General features: G+C 35.5%; 1 protein-coding gene and 1 long non-coding RNA gene across 2 annotated transcripts; one reads left to right on the top strand and one right to left on the bottom strand.

The window, feature by feature from the left end:
• Positions 1 to 2,891: 2,891 nt before the first annotated feature.
• Positions 2,892 to 20,788, bottom strand: Hsl (hormone-sensitive lipase). The gene is made up of 8 exons (XM_089250358.1): positions 19,989 to 20,788; positions 17,367 to 17,603; positions 15,716 to 15,898; positions 14,555 to 14,656; positions 14,265 to 14,409; positions 13,511 to 13,729; positions 3,715 to 4,376; positions 2,892 to 3,518 (listed from the first exon to the last, which is right to left on the bottom strand). The coding sequence occupies exons 1-8, from the start codon at positions 20,526 to 20,528 to the stop codon at positions 3,318 to 3,320; spliced, it is 2,289 nt and encodes a 762-aa protein (XP_089106484.1). The 5' UTR covers positions 20,529 to 20,788; the 3' UTR covers positions 2,892 to 3,317.
• LOC149089602 (uncharacterized) lies at positions 8,550 to 11,439 on the top strand. The gene is made up of 3 exons (XR_016195167.1): positions 8,550 to 8,734; positions 9,298 to 9,389; positions 10,277 to 11,439. It is a non-coding gene; the product is annotated as an uncharacterized LOC149089602 (long non-coding RNA).
• Positions 20,789 to 21,151: the final 363 nt, after the last annotated feature.

The raw sequence follows: 21,151 nt of genomic DNA on the forward strand, positions 1-21,151 counted from the left end.
ACTTCACGACAACGTGAAAGCTCGCGTAAAATCTAATTTTCTGCCAAAATCTGGAGAAATTTTAACAAATACGGAGAGCATGAGGAATGATGAAAAATCCGGAGAGTTGGCAGGTCTGCACTTTAAATACTTTTTATGCAAATAAAATCAATTTGTTTTTCATTTTTTTAAAGTAAATTCATTGATAATATTTTTTTTTTCCGGGCATTATTTTAAGTTACATGTTTGGAACTTTCGGAGATTTGTACAGCCCTGTTGTCGTTTTAACAAATTTCTATTTATTTAAAAGTGTTTTTTTGAAGGCAACTCAATTTCTCTGGAAGACCCCCCCCCCCCCCCACAAAAGGTGGATCTACGTACGCTCGGTATGTTGTTGAATTATCTGTAATCCTTCAATAACCTATTTATCATGGCAGTGCCATTTCAACCATTTAAGTGGCATTGACGCGATATCTCGCCTACTTGAAAACCTCTTAATTTAGCATTGACAAACCCAAATATTTTGTAAAATGGATTTTTCAGCAATACACTTTTTCCTACACACCCCTTAGTTTCCACTTGCTGAAATTCGGAAGGAAGCTTATTAAAAAAAAAAAAAAAAAAAAAGACATTTTGAAGGGGGTTTAGTGATTTTTCTGCTGTGCTGCTTAAAGGGTTAACGCATGGACCTACCCGGGCACGGTGTAAGGCCTTCAAGAAAAGAGTGCACAAAAATGAGATCTGGTTAAAATTTTAATGAAAGTAAGCGCGTAAATTTTCCGGGTCAGTCCTGGAAAAAAAATCACTTAATCACTTGATATTGGGGGGGGGGGGGATACAATGATGTTTTAAAGAAGGCCGTGTATCATGTTAAGCAGACAGGACTACTTGGGTATTTTGCGGCCCTGTGTACATGAAACCCCGAACGGGTTGTGACAGCACTTTAGTGCCCTTTTTGTATATAATTTTTATGGCGGAACCCCGTAGGCTTCTTTTTTTTCATTTATCTGTCAAATTTACTCATTTATTTTCTTTTCCTTGAGTCACCGCGGAGCCCCTGGGAAGTGCACGAGGAGCCCCAAGGGCTCCGCGGAGCACCGGTTGAGAACCGCTGGAAGAGGTTCCTGCATGCGGAGCCGTCTAATGCATAAACCTACGAAGTAGGACGTGTGAATGAGGGGGCCTCTTAATAACTAACTGTAATTCCTGATATTTACGTTTCGGTATAAGCCAGAAGACCAGCCAATCGTAGGTTCTACCGGTAAAACCTATGTTATTTACCGATACGAACTGGTAACCGAAAAATACTCGTGCACGTTCTTATTTTGCTCTTTAGGTTTTTAAATTCAGATAGCTGGCAGTCTGTTAAATAGACAAGTCTTATTTGCCCAGGGTATCATATGGTGCTGTTAAGACCATAGCCGCATGGGAGGCCCTATATTGATCAATCTTCCAGTCCTGATGTAAAATATCGTCCTAGAAAGTTTTGTGGCATTTCGTGGTTCCTCCCTAACATCTCTGAGCTGCCCCACTTATATAGATTTAAAAAGTGACAACCCCCCCCCCCCATTATAAAGATATAAACTATTATACTAATAGTGGCAGCATAGAAGTGACAGACCATTGTAAAGGCATGTGCATGTCCCAAACGCATATATATATATATTGTTTGGCAACCACGGAACATGTGTTGTGTTTACCATACATAATGAAGTGACTGTTGGGGACCCTGGAACCATTGTTGCCCGACGGTTTTCCTCCCATTTTGGGAATTTGCGCAGCTCTGATGAACTTTTAAAGTAGCCCTATGATTCAATCCCGGTCCTGTTTGATATATATGCAAAATTTGTCAACGATCGGTCTAAAATTGTAGATTTGTATATAAAGAACAAACATGCATACATACTTTCACATTTATATACAATAAAATTATCATCTAGACCCCAATTTGCAGATACATTACTTATATTCCCAAATCCTGAGCTGCAGAATTTTTTATTTTCCATTAAAATGATTAAAGCTCAATATCACTGGACTTAATATCACTATCATCCACTGGAAATCATTATTCATGAGAAAAACTACAAGAAATTTATTGAATCATTCGCCTCTTCTACTTCCCCAACGTTCCCTTAAATTATTTTTTTCTACTCCCCCTGCAGAACCTTCTTCCTTCTCTACGATATGATAATACGGTAATTATTCGCCACCATATATGACAACAGAGATATGTTACGTTTTTGCCATTCACGCTCGCACAGCTTAAAAGGAACATAACGTGGGTTGTTACACTTAATTATTTTGGCATTTAATATCAAGGGACTTTATGGTGTATTAAAAAAAAGAACAGTGATATGAGAGCTATGAGCATAAACCTATAAGGAATTTTTCGGTTTCTAACTTGAGATCCAAGTTCACTTCAAGTTCTGTGAAAGACAAACACTAAATCAGTGGTTCTGAACCGGTGCTCCACGGAGCCTTTGGGGTTCCGTGTGCACTCCCCAGGGGCTCCGCGCACGACTGCTCGAGGGAAATAAAATGAATTAGTAAATTTTATAAATAAAAAAAAAAAAAAAACGAGGCCCATGGGGCTAAGCCATAGAAATTATGTATTTATAATATATATTATGTATATATATATTTATGTGTCTACGTACGCTCGGTATGCTGTTGAATTATCTGTAATCCTTCAATAACCTATTTATCATGGCAGTGCCATTTCAACCATTTAAGTGGCATTGACGCGATATCTCGCCTACTTGAAAACTTCTTAATTTAGCATTGACAAACCCAAATATTTTGTAAAATGGATTTTTCAGCAATACACTTTTTCCTACACCCCCCCTTAGTTTCCACTTGCTGAAATTCGGAAGGAAGCTTATTATAAAAAAAAAAAAAAAAAAAAAAATTTGAAGGAAACTAGCTTTTGAGATTTACAGCCGATACTTCAAATATATATCGTCCAAATCTGTTTTCAAAAGCGTGTAAGTGAAGTGGTTAATAGCCTAAAACTGTATCGTTACAGCATGACTTGATGTATGATGGTTTCTCGGTTACACATTTTTGAAGAAATAATGATACATAAACTATCGCCAAGCCCAGATTTAATGCATTGGACAGGACCGACACGTTTACTCATGAAATTGTGGTGCAGATGACCACAATGATTGAAAAATAAGTATCAATAACACTTCACGATAATAACTCAAAATAAATAATTTAATATGAAGAAACAACACTAAAGCTCACTGTTTTCAAATATGAATATACAAAAAACTAACGTGAAATAAATATTACATTCAAAATACATAAAAGCAACATAATATTATACAACTTTTTCAAATTTTGAGATGAAGAGCTTCTTTGATTCGTTTCACACACACATCTGATCCATCGTGGGCTTCTTGACAGAAAGGCAAAAAGTTCAAGAAGCCATGAGGCAGTCCATCCAGCACATCAACCACAACTGGCTTTCCCACTGACTCCAGCCGCTTCGCAAAAGTTATAGAATCATCCAGACATGGATCAAAATTTAATGCCTATAATAGAAGAATGGGAAATCATCTTTACTCAAGTATTTGCATTAAGCATGAGATCTTACACAATTAAATATTCTAGTCTTGTGATTCAAGGTATACAAAATCTTTTAATATCATAACACTTTGCTATAGGAAAAACTATGATATTCTCATATACACATACAGAATAACAAAGATACAACAAAAGGACACTAACCAGAAAATAGACAGGAGGCATCTCTTTGAGAACATCATTAGAAACTAGTAGAGGCGAAATATAAGGATTGCTGGTGACCAATTTCAACCTTTTAATTTTGTCTGCAATTGATGATTCAGACTCGCAGCACACTGATTGTCCTACCTTTGGCTGCAGGCTTGAGGGAATCCATGGCGATACTAGTGTTTTGTACCACTTGTTTTGTTCAACATATTCTGCAGTTTTCTTAGCAGCCAGAGTAAGCACTGTAGTAAATTTTTGTTTTACGTCAAATAAAATATCACCAGGAAAAGTGTAAGAAGAATCATGCCAGCGGTCTACATCACCAGCTTCATAACTTGATCTTCTAGAAAAGTTTCTCATAAAGTTTGTGACATAATCTTGTTGTAATGACCTGTCCTGATAGTGAATATATGAACTGATATTACTGAATCTGACTCTTTGTTCAGCGAATTCATCTTTTTTAATGTTCCCACCAATAATATCTGGACTTTTGGCTTCAGGTTCATTTGGTCCTACTTCTGCCCATTCATTTTCTTTGAGAAATGACATACTGGAGTCTAGAATTTCACTTATAGATGATAATTTGCGTTCTCTCGAAGAACTAGACACTTTTGGTTCAGAATATTCATCATGATCTGTCTGCATAGCTCCAACATATGCTGAAAAAAAAAAAGAGTATGTAGTAGAATAATATTAGAATAATATTAATGGATTGCAATGATGAAACACAGAATGAATTTAATATTTAAAAAAGAAAGATAATAATTGGAACAATTTCAACACATTCAAAAAATTATATGAAAGGTGATTAATAAAATATTGATAAAAAATGAAGATAGAAAAATATAAAAAAAAAGTTTATCATAAAATTTCGCAGAACTTAATCCAGAGGTTCTTAACCTTTTTCAGATGTGATCCAAAATCAACAACATGACCAACTTTACGACCAATTAGTCTATTTTTAATTTACAAATTCTTATTATATATTCTGGATTAACAAATTTTTAGTTTCTTAGAAATTAGTGAAACTAGTCCAGGATCCTAACAGGTGGGCCTGATCATACGAACCCTGAATCAAACAGGCGACCCCCTAAATTATTGAGTTTCTTTGATTCCGAAATTATTTCTTTCATAAATTATGAAATTAATTCATTCATTATTTTTCACAGGTAGTCTTCATTAGTTTTGAACTATGTTTATTTTTAAATTACAGGGCTCAGCACGGATCATGGCCTCAAAACTAGTGAAAATAGTGACCAAAATATTTAAAAAGGTGACCAAATAGTGACCAAAATGTTTAAAAAGTGACCCAATAGTGACCAAAATAATTTTAGAAAGAGACCAAATGGACAATGAATTTTGATTATTACCAAATTGAATGAATTGAATTTAGTTTTCACTAAACTTTGTATTTCAATGGAGCTCATCGAAATTGCTTTTTTTACATAATAGTGTGAAATAAATCAAACTCGAATGCATTCTGCTAACCAGAAAAGTTTTGAATAACTTATCAAATTTGTCAACAACTATGTGTGAGAGAGTAACATTACATCCTTTCTAAGTAACAGTAGCAATGCCTATCCCCCCCCCCCATAGGGGCCGTTCAAGTATTACGTCATCATAGATGGGGGGGGGGTTTCCGATTTGCTGACTTTTGATGACAAGGGGGGAAGTTGAATAACGCTTACGTCATCAACCACCCTTTATGAAAATATGAGTTAGGATTCAGGGGGGGGGGGGGGCAGAGCTTTTGACGAAATTTTGCTGACAAGGGGGGGGGGGGAGGGTCAAAAATGGCTAAATTGAATGGCCCCATATTGCTATCCACAACCCATCTTAAAATCAATTTAAGCCGGAAAAACTTCAAAACGGGAAAAAATTTTCACATTCAAAGAAGGAAAAAAAAATGAAATAACACAAAATTTGATGAGAGAATTTGCCCAATCTACATTCTAGTGGATTTTTCATTCATGTTATGCTATGAATGACAGTATACAAAATGTACTCAAACTGTTTTTAACTAGTACAAATTGATTTACATACCTAGGTTTGTATAATATCTTCCAACAAATTTTAAGAAATTTACTATAATGATTGATTTAAAAAAAAACTAAAATTACATTTCTAACAATATTTTAAATTATTAAATTAAAATATTACTCAAACTACTGAATTAAATAAATTATTTAAATTATTAAATTAACTAAATTATTTTAATTGTTAGGGGCCGTTCAAGTATTACCTCATCATCGATGGGAGGGGGGTTTCTGACTTGCTGACAACGGGGGAGGGGGGGGTTTCGATAATGCTTACGTCATCAACCACCCTTTATGAAAATATGAGTTAGGATTCAGAGGGGCAGAGCTGATGAAGAAATTTTGCTGACAAGGGGGGGGGGGTCAAAAATGGCTAAAAATTTGCTTTCGTATTACTTGAACGGCCCCTTATACGTTGAGGGAGGGCAATCCATCCTCCCCCCCCAACGTCAATGGCAGAGCCTACTGATGTATACATGATGTATATCAATTGTCATCTGCCGCACCTCTAAGACCTTCAAGTCTATCTGCACCAATGGCTGGACTGGGAAGGGTGGGTGGGTGGGTCTACTCTTTTACAGGCGGAGGGGGCTCCAAAACAATTGGTTTTTGAGAGAAAAATTTGTAAATACATATTTTTCTTTTTTTTTTACACACAACATACACCCCCAGCAAAAAAAACATTTACTACTTTACCCAGAAACAATATAATTTTGCCCCCCCCCCCCCCGTAATTTTTAACAGAAAAAGACTCCGCGGTCTTCCCCGGTAAATTTCCCATGAACCGTGTAAGCACCAACGTGGCGACTTTTTTCCGCGCCAACCAATCGCCGTTTTGCGGCGGTCAATTCAAGATGGCTGACAAAGGCCACATAAAATTACAAACAAATATATAATTTATAACATGAATCAACCAAATATGCGGCAATATGCGAAAATCGATAGAAATATATCGGGAAATACGGAAAATTAGGATAAAATGAACACAAAATTCGAATCAACGACATACGGGGTTTATAAATGCGATTGATAGAGTTTATGGATGCTGCTGTCAGGGCTACCTATTTTAACGCGAAAAAAAGTCGCCACGTTAGCTCTGACTCCTCCCGTAATTTTCAACGAACAAAAACAGTGAATTCGCCCCCACCCGGGGCACCCGATTTACCATGGCCGTAATACGATATTTTTTCTGGAGGGGAAACGTAATTTTACTGCCCCTTGACTGTGAAATTCGATAATTTTGCAAAGGAATTTATTTCCTTTTCTTAAATATACCATTCCATCAAAAATTCCATTCGAGGCATTGCCCCCCCCCCCCCCCCAGTTTTGGATTTGATCACGGTATGTAGCAACCCGCGCCGCAAGTACGAACGAAAATTTACTATCGCCCGGAGCCGGTATCCATTTTTTTAACGGAAAAAGAGTAAACTCGGCACCCTTCCTCGTTTAACACCCGTGGAACCAGACCCCGCCCTCTCCTATTGCGGTCATAACAGCGACTCGAGACAAAAACGTTGTAATAACTTCCGAGGTCTAAAAAGGATTTTTTTACACAACACCGAGAATGGAGCGCAATATGTCGATATTAAGTCAACAATCAGCATCGTGAAGATGCTCTAAATTAAGTTACTGCCACAGGCGGATAAAGGTCAGTTGTTGACGGCCCGGTCATAAAAAAAAATTAATATTACGCCCCTTAAATTAGGAAAAAAGTATAAAGTAGGGGCCAAAGGCGCGGTCGCTGTACCCACCGTTAAATCCGCCTCTATGCACGGCTCGCATGCACATTAACTGAGTTTTCATCAGCCTGATGACCAATTTTCATCTTATTTGGTTAAACTAAACGTTGAATCCGAAGGTTTTAACAACTGGCTGTTGCGAAGATATATTTTGGAAAGAGAAAATTCAACTGCCCCTGCGGGGAATCGAACCCACTAGACTACAGAGGCAACGAATCTCTCAATCTTTCCTTGGAGCTCGTGTACACTGAAAAGGACCGTACATGGACGGCCAGACCAGACTCAGGCCAAGCTCACAACTGCTGACGCTGCCACCAGATGGCGACTTATGGAAGGATGACGTCACTTTCCGCTACCACACGAAGGTTTTTAACAACTGGCTGTTGCGAAGATATATTTTGGAAAGAGAAAATTCAACCGGAAATGGACGTGGGTTCGATTCCCAGCAGGGGCAGTTGAATTTTCTCTTTCCAAAATATATCTTCGCAACAGCCAGTTGTTAAAACCTTCGGATTTTAACAACTACTTTGTAACCAGCTACAAGAGTATTCTCCAAAGCGTACTAATAATACGCTTAATACGTATTAATAGTACGCATCTTTAATCCGCGCGCTTTAGTATTCTCCCGCTGCGCGTAAGTTAGTTTCTACACGGGCTCTCTTTATAAACTCGCTCAATGTAAATGAGCCTTTAAATCGTCATTTCAAATATTAAAAAAAATTAATAAAAGTAACGATAGAACAAACAAATGTAACTTGCTCGATGCTACAAGAAAGGAATTCGGCCCTTAGGACTAAAACTTTTTAAAACAAAATAAAGGATCAATTTTAAAATAAGATGAAAATGAAAGAACGAGTGGGGAAATAAGAAAGAATGGTAGTAGAAGAGGGGAAAAAATTCTTTGTTGTAAATACGCCTTTTACGCTATTTTTTTCCGACCGGCTTTTCCATAAAATGACGACTCTTAACTATAAGGAGCTTTCTTTCCAAGCGCCTTGAAATCAAGTTATGCTGACGTCACACGGTATGCTCCGGGGCTAACGAGAAAGAGAGGGCTACGGCACTCGAAAGTCACGTGACCAACTGGGTCCTACTTTTTTTCGTTGCTCGTTCGTGTTGCTGCTTGTTTTAGCTGAGAGAAAGGCATTTTTTTCAGTGCTTCGAATATGCGATCCAATAATCTCAAGCTTTATAATATTTTATCTTTGCCAATTTTAGCTTCTGAGAAACATCCAAATGCAGGTGAGTGTTAAATCCATTTTTTACCATCTTTGTTATTATTAATTTAATATATTTGTCTGTATAAAGTAAATCAAATTGTGTATGCTACCACATGTGAAGCTGTTCGTATTTCTGTTATGGAAATTGCATGATTTAACTAATCAGTAAATCACAATCCTTAAATCACAAATTTAATAAATTTGCGAAATGATGAACAGCTTGGCTAACGTAACTGATAATTGTTATTCAAATCATCTAGAAAAGCGTTGATACACATGTATGGTGCAAATTTTTTGCCTATGATGAGAGTATAATGTAAATAAAATGCACGTATACACTCATATCACTTAAATAAAATTATGGCTATGGTTAGTATAATGCAAATAGAATTTTACAAGATGAGTGGGTATATCAATTTAAAATGTAATGGTATATTAAGGAAAGTAAAATCGTTTTCTTTGAACAATACTTTTTATTAGCATTGTGTATAATTTTTTTATTATTGCATATTTCAAGAAACTAAAAAAGAAATTTTTCTTTAAATTCAATATTGGCTAATAGGTTTTTATTTTTTCTGTTTATAGATAGATTGCACTGCCCAAGCGATGTATGTGGCAAGTTGGTGATCAACGATTTGTTCGCCAAGCGAGGAGCCTCTGAGGTCACAGTAAAAAAAGTAAGCAATTTTCCTTCAAATTCAATATTGGATAAATTTTTTCTTCTTCTGTTTATCCGTATAAAGTCGATCCCGCTTATAATGTTTTCTTGCTTATAATGCTTAATAAGAATTACTTAGTAAGAAGTACTAAGATTTCCCACATTCAAAGCGTTTTCCCACTTACAATATTTTTCAATGCCAGATTTTTTAAAAACTTTATAAGCGGGATCCACTGTATATATTACAATGCCCCAGCAATGTTGTGTAGCAGGTTTGCAAATGTTATGCATTAGCAGTCTTCTCCCAGAAGCACCAAGGTGCTCAATGCTCATGTCTGATTTCATGCTCGCGAGCACTTCATCAACGCTTCAATTGAACGCCCTGTAAAAGTTACTCAAGTATTATATTCATGCAGATTTCATTGATACACATTTGTGTAATCATTTATTAATGAACAGTAAAATAAGTTTGAATAGTTTTTGTAAGAACTTAGCCTACATTTTATATGCTTATTACTTTGTTCATTTTGAAAGTGTATGTATTTGTACTGTAGAGCGTGTTTCCCAATCTTTTTGATGTAGTGGACCCCTTAGTGAATGTCAAGACACACAACACAGACTCCTGTAGCGAAGGGCAAATTCCATGTTACCTTCCCGTGAAATCCAAAATGTGTTTTTTTTAATAATTTATATATCAAAAAAATTGAAGTACTAAATTACAATTGCACAGCATTAAATGTGTTATTTGTGTAATAATAGTAAATAATTGTCACAGGGCCCATGGAGGCCCATTGAAAAACACTGCTGATTTTGTTTCCTGCTGTGTATTGTATCTTTTATGACAATGTTTTAACATCTGTAACAAATCCTGGAGATTTCGCTTAATTTATTTTTAATGTTTTTTAGGGAACTTTCTGAAGGTTTGAATGCATCTGAGAATAGTTTTGTCTCGTCAGAAAGATATGCTGGTTTCTTCTATGTAGTTGTTCTCGCTGACGTGTTGCTGTATGTTTCTGATGAGCCTGTGATCGAGTGTGGGTTAAACAGCTGGAGTTACTATGACTCTCCTGTGGTCTCTTGATGCCTTGTCATCTGATTAGTGATGCACGTGGATTGATTGACGAGATTCCCAATGGCCCTATCTTCGACTAGGGCATGGCAAGATGTTTTAGATTCATTCCAGTGGTTCCAAGTATTACGTTTCTAATTGATCCCAGTGTTTCGAGTGGTGATTTCGTTCCTGTGAGTGTCAAATCGTGCACATCAATTTCTTGATGTCATTACGGTGATCTGCAATTTTTGTGATACTGTTTCTTAAGATGACATTTTATTGTGAGTGAGTTGAAGGCCCTTTATTTCAAGTAAGTAATGTTTATTCCAGAAAGAAAGTGCCGTAGTTGACGTTTTCCTCTTCTGGAAAAGATTCTGTATTTTTCATCCATGTTTATAAACGTTAAAATATTATTCTGTATTTTGGTGTGCATTTTTCATTCAATAATTAAAACAACTTGAAAGATTATTATTACTCTTATTTGGTTTTTGAGCTTATCAAATTTACTGATTTATTTTATTTTCTTCGAGTCGCTGCAGAGCCCTTAGAAATTGCACACGGAGCTCCAAGGTTTCCGCGGAGCACTGGTTGAAAATCACTGATTTAAGATATCAAGGTGGTAGTATGCTCCCACAAAATTATTTTATTTCTAGAAAAATTTAGTTAGAAAAAACTTTCTTTTAAAAATGATATTTGATCAAACTCATGTTTAGAAAAATTTTCAAAGTAGGTTGCAAAACTGCACACAATAAACAAAAATAAATATTCTCCATGTTCAAGACAAAAATTATAGCATTCTATCATTTTAAAATCTAGAAACCCACCCACCCGAGTGGTTTTTTTTTGAGGGGGCGGGGTGTGAGGAAAATTGGAGCAACTGTGGTTGTTGCGAAATTGTTGTTTACATTTGTAGTATTTTTTAGCTTCAACACTTTGGTGGTTTTTATTTCTTGCGAAACTTCAGCTTTGTAACAAATTATGCATTGAATTATTGAAAAATAAAAATTTTGTACACATCTGTCTGGTTTTTTTTCTCATATTTCAGTATTTTTTCACAGTGAATAAACAGTTTACAAAATTTCTTTAATGGGCAAAAAGTTGTATTTTACTGCATAGAATTAAGCTATAGATCTTGAATCGCTAATGCAAATTTACTTTATTTCAGTATGTGTTTGACCAATAGATTGCAATTTGAGGGTTATGAAAATGCATTGGAATATAATACTTAGTGAACCTGATAAAATTTACTTGAAGGGTTCTTTTCCAGATATTTCTAGAGTTTATGAAGTGCGTATGAGCTATTGAAAGCAGGTAAATCGGTGCAGTGTATTTTCAGCAGTTTGTTATCCCAATTTTAAGGGTAAAAAATTTTTTAATATTCTTCCAGTGTTTATCATTTTTCAAAAAACAGTCTTATTCACAGGTTTTTGCATAATATATTGCGTGTATATATTAGACCAGTCGACTCAACCTTTGACATGGGGGGCCCCATATCGCCTAGGAGCCTTGCTCCAGGATGTGGGGGCCATGAGATTTGTATACAGTAATTGTCTAGTAAGAAGAAAATATATCCAATAATTGAGGGAAAATGACATTCAAATTTGTGTAGAAAGACTTGAAAGCTTAATATTTCTTTATATGAGTGTTATATCATTTTTTCTCTTTAAACTCCTTTGGGCAGAACATATTTTGCAAACAGAATGCGTATTTATATGCTGCGAAAGATCGCAGGGAATGTTCTGCAAAGTTGGAAGAACTTGGCTATTGCAGAGGATGTTTTGCAAGAAAGCCATGTTACGGGGGAACAGGGAAAAAAAGTTAGGACCCAGTTGGTCACGTGATCGTCGTTTCTGCTCGGAGTGCCATAGCCCTCTCTTTCTCGTTAGCCCCGGTATGCTCCCGGGAAGATAAAGACGCCTTCATATATATATATATAGGGGTTCCTTGTACGATCGTAGTTCAATGAAGGGAGGGAGAAAATTAGTGACCTTGAACCGGTAAAGTTCCTCCTTGAAGAAAAGAAAAACACTGACAGCCGAAAAGCGCGCGAGACCGAGGTTTTTTTGCTAAAAAAAGTGGAAAAAGTGACCTGGGCCCGAAAATAGGTAATAAAAGTGACCAGCTTCTAAAAAAGTGACTTTTAGGGAAAAAAGTGACCCGTGCCGAGCCCTGAAATTATCAATTCTGAATTTTTGTTCAGTGCGTTCATATTTTTGTACAATGTTTTTCAGCATTCCTGCGTGCATTCGATAATAATTTTATACCTATTCGAGATAATAATTATACATATATATATATATGGGTACAGACTTTTTCCCAAAAACACCATATACAGATAATGAAATTATGGCTCAAGAGGACCCCAAAAATGTCAGGATTCCAGCCCCACATTACAGAAGTTGCTAAGAGACCCCCCTACAACAAGTGAAACAACAAATGGATTTATATCCAAATATGGGCGTTGACCCATTGCTTAAGAACCACTTTTTTAATCACTATGACCCAACCTGGCAATTATATAACAGTACAAAAAAAAGGCAAAGGAGTACCATTATATCTTTTTTGCTCCCTACTGGTTGTGCAACTATGATCAGTTAAAAAAAAACAAACAAACAATAATAATAATTGATGATTATAGATGTGACAGCCTCTAGGAAAGCAGTACGAGCTATAAAATCATATTGAAAAAAAGAAAAAAAAAATCAACATCACTCTGTAAACAGAAGCTATTCGTAATATATCAACTAACTTTGAATACAAGTAATAAAGTTGTTTAAAGAGTAATAAAGTTATGTGAGCATGAGATTGGGAACATAAATTTCAACCTCTTCTATTTCTCAGCATAGAAGACACAAAGTTCATTCTTTGAGTATAATACAATTTTGCAAAATATCATAAATGATAATATATCATAATTGCAAATTATCATACTCAAAACAGAATAATAGTTCAGTACTGTGAACCAAATATAAAAAGACCTAAATGCAGAGATTTAGGAAAATGTAGAGATGTGTAAAAAAATCATAATTCTACAAAATTTATACTATTATATAAACTTGGTTAAACAGAAAAGAAAAAGAAAAACTTACAATCCAAGCAACTTAGCATGAACCCAAATGGCAACAATGGATCCAGCCAACATAACAATCTTGATGGAGATGGGACTAGATCAAGAATCAGGGGACTGTAAGCACAGAGTATGGCATCAGGCTTCCTTATTCTCATAGATATAGTTTTTAGGACTATCCCCATCAATATGTTTCCTCCTGCACTGTCACCAGCAAAGCATATTTTTTCACCAGTCCAACCTACAAAAGTTATATATATATAAAAATTATAGCAAGACTAAAAGGGCATAATAGATTGATTCATAATAAACAACATATTGCAATAGTTAAATCCCTTGTATCTAATTAAATAAAATGCCAATTATTTTGAAAATATACAGAAATTTATATAATTGAACTTTACATTATGCAGTGATTCACAAATGATGTGTCACAATGTATTTTTTGAACAAACACATTAGACATTCTAAAATAGAGCTGTGGTTATCAATCTCATATCTTGATATATCGAGATCAGACGGGTGCTGCAAATAAATAATACTCCCTAAGGATGTTGTGAATTTTAAAATTTTGAAAATTCTTGTATTATGACAACTAATATTTTTTTTACCATCACCATTTTAACATGAATGCCACAACACAACCATTGCTGTTATTTCCACTCGAAATCCACAAACTCTTTAAACACTAATAAAATTAAGACTAAATGAAGAAATACATTTCAGCTTCATATTTTTTTAGAACTTGTTGAAAAAAAATTAATCAGGATTTTTACCTAATTTCTTAGGATTTTTCACAACCCAAGCATATGCTAGAAAGACTTCTTCTAATGCCCTTGGGAAAGGAGCACCGGGAGATAATGAATAATCAACAGAAATAATAGGAATATTCAAGTCTTTTGCCCAGTGACGAAGATAAATCTGTGGGGGAAAAGAAACCAAACAAACAGAACTCAATGACTACATTATGGAAAAAGAAAAGATAGATTTAAATTTTTTTTTTTTTTTGGAATTTATCGATCTACAAAAACTATGTTATATGAATCGTTCATAATTACAAACTCACCTCATGACATTCAGGTTTTTGGGAAACAAATCCTCCCCCATGGCAATGAAATAATAGCGAATCAGATGGAGGCAAGGAATTTACATTTTTCTCATTGATGAACTGTGATTCAGAAAAAACATACTGAAAATCAACTTAATAATAATAAAAATATAAATCATATAATAATGATCATAAATTGTAATCATATATCAAATTTTTTCATAACTTTGTTAGAAACATAGATTATGAAACCATTTTCATGAATGTATTTTAAGAGTATATAAAAACAATATTGAACTGAGTACAATAATAAAAAAGAGAAATGATGCATGACAATTATATAATATTGAGTTTCACAATAAGTAACTTAATTCTGAACTTTATTTAAAAATATACAAACAAAAATACATTTGAATACATATATCTAATAAATAAAATAAATCTGTTGCAAAAAATATTTAATAACTATTCCTTTAGGCCTGTCGAAGGATTTCCACCCCTTGAGGCTACAAAGTGTTTGTATTATGTGTGTATGTATTTTGTTTATTATATATTGATATTTGTACATTGTATGCTTGCATTTGTGTAACATATGCTTAAATTTGTGTGTTTGTATTTGTGTGATGATAATAATAATAAAAACATTCCATTACATTAATTTTTATACAAGTTCCTATCACAAAATTTAACAGCAGCAGAGCAGTCAAAAAAGATAAAACAACTGCACAAAAAAAGCCTTTATTTTATTGAATTCATTACTTAATCTTTTTCAAGTTACGACTAGCTAGGACTCATGGAATCTATTATGAATAGGGAAATAAGAGCATTCATATTTAGCAGGCATTTAAACCTAGACCAGTGCAGTCCAGATCTAGGGAAATGTGTGAATGTGGAAATTGACTTGGCACAGTGACCTAAGTCCCATGTGCATTTTTGCTCACGTATAGAGACAGCTCAAGAAAAAAAAAATCCTGGCCAAAGGAAATAATGCTCTAGAATGAGGTCCTTAGCATCTAGATAAAAAGGATAAAAAAAGTCATTCACCTATTTACAAAGGTTTGTATTTGAAACAGCTTATTAATTAATTAAAAAAATTTAATATTAAGTTTATACAGACTTACTTGTAATAAGTACAATAGGCATATATATATTTGATGAAATTTATACAAAAACAAGTACCTGTCCTTCTCTATGTACATGCGACATCAGAAGGCATCGAACAGGTGCAGGAGGGACATGTGAGGATGGTACAGGTACAGTTACAGCTTTCAAGCCATCCTCCGTTCTCAAAATAACTGGTTCAGCAGGAATGAAGAGCTCTTCTAAAACTTGCAGTTTCGGACATATCCATTTTGGAAGACTCTATATGGCACATAAAATATAAAGACCTTGAAAATAAATGGCTACAAAAAGAGAGAGACCAGATTAACAAAATGAAGTTGAAAATCTTTGATAAAATATTGTATTTATATTACCTCCCTCCTAAAAAATTGAAACTGCACAATTTAAAATTTTCAATAGATAATTTTTTTCCATGTAAAAGGGATATTTTCGTAAAAGCACATCAGAGTAAATTTGACTTTATGTGACTATCTAAGTAATAACAATGATTGGCAAAAACAATGGCAACCTTTGATGTGAATTTTCCAGGAGAACAAATATATTTACCAAAAAAATGATACTATTGGTGAGGATTCCGAAGTCATGAGGAAAACCTTCCCAGCGTTAATGAAGGAAGAGTCACACACACCTACTAGGTTTAAATCAGCAAGTTCGATTCACTCAATTTGAATATCCTAATCTTATAGGATATTCAAATGTGAACTATTTAGAATCTGAATTATATAGAACGCAACCAATTACTCACATTACCCATCACACCAAATTGACCCTTGCTGTTGATAGGTGTGCTGGTTTACACAGAAGAATACGGTATGAAAAATATACAGAATATCCCCAAACATACAGCATCAAACTTTGTATTTTTTTCTCTCGGAACTGACAGACTGTCAGTTAAAATTCAAAATCTTTTAGATGCTAAAACAGTAGAACTTGGTTAATTCAAATTTTGGATGTTTCAAAACTTTTACGAACTCAAACTTGAGAGAGTTTTTAATTATTCTATGTGAATGTTGATGCTTAAGTTGAAATTTTTAGCCATTTTACGAATCCAGGATAGATAAATTTGATAATTAAAACTTTTTTTCCAGTTAATTTGGACTTCCAATTAACTAAGCTTGACTGTACATTTGTCAGAGATGAAGCAAGCACAATAAATGTTATTTCTTTACATTACATGAAAGACTTACCTCAGAGCACTAGAACATACACAAATACAAGATTTATATAGAAAATATTGTTATAGTCTGAAAAGGGTTTCATGCTGTTGGACCATTTAAATTTTAAGACTTTTGAAGATGCATGTTACTCATGAGGGAGATTTTTTGCTTATTTTTAATGGTCGAACAGCCCGAAACCCTTTAATTATAATACGATGACAGCCGAAGAAGCCTGATAAGCTTAATTACTATAGACCAGGGCTGGACTAATCACAAAAAACTTTTAGGCAACAAAAAAATTTTCACCTGGGGGAAAAAGATCAAAAATAATGGTTCTTTTGACGTTTCAGGGCATAGTGACCCTTTTTCATGATATTGGCAGATATGATGCTATAAATTCCAAACACTTTGTGCTGCTCTCAGCTCGCAGTTTTGTAACTACACAAAGAAAATTTCATATAAGCACCAATACCAACTTTTTAGTCACCACGGAAACTTGGCACCTGGGATTTGTCCAGCCCTGATATAGATGCATGCATTTATTAACTTACCATCATGAAATGTGTTTCACTTAGACTCCAGAAAGCTTTGAGAAACTCAACAGATGCATTTTGAGCAACATTAACTATTTGTTGGGCTCTTAACTCAGGATCCATGATGTATTTCAAGCCATTTACAACTGCAAAGACAGCTCGAGAAAAAGGACCACCTGACTGTTGATAAAGATCGCTGAATGAAGCAACAAGCACACCTACGCCCCACATTATCTTCTGCATAGAGCTGCAAAACTAAATTTGAAGGAAAAAAAACACAGATGTTATATAGGCGTATTATTATATTATAAGATATAGTCATATGTTTTTTCTTGGAATTATATAATTTTCCTCACTATTTATTCCAATTTTACACATATGTGATATACAGTAAACTCATCTTATCTCTGCGAATGAATATGCTTAGAGAACCCAACATTTTTAATAAAACAAGATTTGTGGTAGCAAAATAAAACATAAAGCTCCAACTATTTGAACGTAGTTCGTAGAACATAAAAGATCTTAAAATGATAAACAAAGAACTACAACCTTCAAATGAGTCAATTCAATATATTTATACAAATACAACACCACAACAGACAAAATGCCCAACGAGGTGGCTGATAAAAAGATGCCCATAAAAATATGGATGTCATATATTTCAAAAATACAGCAACCCAATTAAAAATGCAATTAACACAAATTATAAACAATATATACACATGATAAAATATTATAAATGCCCATAAAGAATACTTATGGTTGTCTTATTTTAAGAATGGATAGCTTCTCGATTTACCCCAACATGTTTATTGTATTTCTTTTTAAACGTGTCAATTGTGTTACAATTTACTACCTCCAGGGGTAAGCTATTCGATTTATTCCAAGGGTTTATTTATTCTTAATAAAGTGCAGATCAGGATAGTAGCTTGCTTTCTCAGGGCCCTACCGCAGACTTTTTCCTGGGGGGGGGCTCATGTAAATGGTTATGCTTAGAAAAAAAAAGAGGAGAATGTTCCTCCTCATTTAGCAGATTATTTCAAACAAGAAACTGCCAAAATTTCTAATAAATTTGCAATACAGTCGAGTACCATTATAGCAAAAATCTCGTTTTAATGAACACTTTTCTAATCCTTCGATAAGTTTACGTAGGAACAATGCAAAAACCTGGAATTCCTTTATAACGAAGTAGTTTCTTCGGTCTCTTGGAGTTTGATATGCCGGGATTCGACTGTATATAAGTATGAATTTTTTTGTGGAGGTTTCTCCCCATTCAGCTTGGGACAATGGTTGCCCCAGTCTAGTTACAGGCCTGGTTTAGGTAGTCAAGAATGATCCGGAATCTGTGACCTGAATTTCTCTGTCTGGTCTCCCTCACTGTTTCCCAGCATGCCAGCTAATGTGGAGGTGGGGATGCAGTATATTTAAGATTGTGAGCACACCAAAGCAGAATGTTTTACATTGTTCTGCAATGAGCACTCAGCTGGACTGAGAATATTCAGCGGTAAATTTGTTATAATAGTGATAATAGTGTTTTCCACACCAAAGAGGTCTTTTCTTAAAGGCCCGTAGACTGGAACATGCCAAATCAAAAAAAAAAAATTTAGGATGCAGCCCAATTTCTTATGAGCAAAACATGGTATTTTGCTCAAGAAAAGGTGCAAGAGTGATTTAGTAGTAGTATCAATGTTTTTTCTGCAACGTACATAACAGTTTTCAAACATCCTGCTTTGGGGATTGTGAGTGAAGAGTAAGCTATGATGACTGAATATTTGTACCATTGCACCTGTTGCTCTTTGTGGTGAGACTCTTTAGTGGGAATATCGGCTTGCATTCTGACCTCAAAGTTTGATTACCACCTTCAGATGACTATAATGTTTGCACCACTGCACAGAGACTTCGATAAGTACTTTCATGTCTTCCATACTGGAAGTTAAAATGGCAAAATGCCTGAATTTTCATGTTTTATGTAGGTATTTATGTTGAAAATTTACCTACTCTCGAGAAGAAATTTTCTTTTTAATGAAAGACTGGCTCTCACATTCCCACCTAAAAGCTGAGAAACTACAGAAAACAAAAACTTCTCCCATGAGAAAAACACTGTACACAGAGGGTGCCCAAACTTTTGCGGAGGGGGGGGGGGATTGCCGGCCATTCCATTGGTTTAGAGATGTGTCACAGGTTTTTTTTTTGAGTTATCTGGAAATGTGCCTCAAACCATTTGAGTTTAGGAAATTCACTGAGAGCTACTCCAGTCATTTGGAAATATGTCGCAGGCAATTTAATAGATTTGGAAATGTGCTAAGAGCCACTTAGGTAATCTATAAAAATGCAGCAGGCCACTCAAGTGAACTGTAAATGTGCAGCGAGCTATTCAAGTATTTTAGAGCATACCGCAGGCCACTTGAGTAATCTGTAAATGTGCTAGCCACAGCCAAAGTAATCTGAAAACGTATCCCCTCTTCAAGTGAACTGTAGGTGTGCTTGGAATCACTCAAATGATCTGAATATGCACAGTGATTTGATATTATTTTGTGGGGCCCCATGAGTTGTTTGATTATTAGCCGCATCCTATGGGTTGAGCACGCATGCTGTATGCTACATTAAACAAACACTACAACAACAACAAAAATTGCTCACGTAAAAACTCTGGCAACGCCCATAAAAGCATTTCTGATCCAGGAGCCCATATTCTTCAACCAGTTCCTCAGCCGTGACGTTCTTATTGATGACCAGGGGCTGATTAGACTTGTTTTCCCGCACCATCTTCAACAAATGCATCAGGGCCGGTTTGAGTCCTTCCAGCACAGCAACGTGAGCATCTAGTTTTTTAAAATACGAATCCGCGAGGAAGAAACTCGAGTCCCTCTTGCAAGAGAGCGCTTTGGAGAACCTGTAACAGTTCGTGAAGAACCTCTGGAATATGAGGTCGAAACTGCGATAGCCATTGCCTAGGATCTGGTCGCTGATGTCGAACCTATCGACCTGCTGGCTCAACTCACACAGGTTTGACTCGAACCATCGGACAAGATCCAACATACGCTGCAGGGAACTCACGTATTTCTCGGAATACCAATACCTGGAGCCACTGTAACAGAAATAGTCCAAATTGTTCAGCAAAGACAACGACAGGACTTCGAAATTGTAGCGAAATGTCGAGGTTTCGGATGAGCGCTCCATCGTGACATTACATTGAATAACTCATCACCGATCGGTTATTATATCCCTTCGGACTGTATGAAAAATTTCCGGAACTACGAGAGACAATCAAATTATTACGAAAGTCACGATAACTGCTGTGATGTCACTCATTCTTTCGACGATAACGCGATCGATTTGCTTTCGAAATTTCGCGGATATCAGTAATTTCTTTTTTTTACGAAATACTGCTACGCAGCTATAACTGAACTTGTTGATAACTGGAATGAAAACAAAAAGTTCAAGAAGAACGTGGGGGAATTCAAGGAGCAGCGGAGGTATCAGAAATCAGTTTTCCGGCAGCTTTCGTCATGGTAATCAATACAGCCATCACGTTGAGGGGCAGGTGCTTTCTTGGAACCCGAGAGTAGACTTTTTCTTATGGGGGTGGCCCGAAAGCAGTGACATCGGAAGTGTTTTGAATCTGTGGTTGCTCGTCATGAGTATTATGTTGGGAAATTTGATTTCTGATTCATTTCTGTGGGGCTTGGAACCGTGTCACGAATTGGAGTTGGGGTGCTCGACATCCCAGACACCAACGCCACTGTCTAAAACTGTGTCGCGGGTCACTAATGTGTGATAATTTGAGAATTCTGTGGGTGCTC

Source organism: Pholcus phalangioides, unplaced genomic scaffold (genome assembly GCF_987345545.1).
Source record: "Pholcus phalangioides strain wild (caught in Gottingen) unplaced genomic scaffold, Ppha-v1.0 ptg000001l_1, whole genome shotgun sequence".
Classification (NCBI taxonomy): Eukaryota; Metazoa; Arthropoda; class Arachnida; order Araneae; family Pholcidae; genus Pholcus; species Pholcus phalangioides.

Coding starts and splice junctions, on each gene's coding strand:
- Hsl (XM_089250358.1), bottom strand. CDS start 20,528: ATGGAGCGCTCATCCGAAACCTCGACATTTCGCTACAATTTCGAAGTC. Junction 14,657..15,715: donor ATGTACATAGAGAAGGACAG/GTACTTGTTTTT, acceptor TCTGAATCACAG/TTCATCAATGAGAAAAATGT. Junction 3,519..3,714: donor TGCCTCCTGTCTATTTTCTG/GTTAGTGTCCTT, acceptor CTTCTATTATAG/GCATTAAATTTTGATCCATG.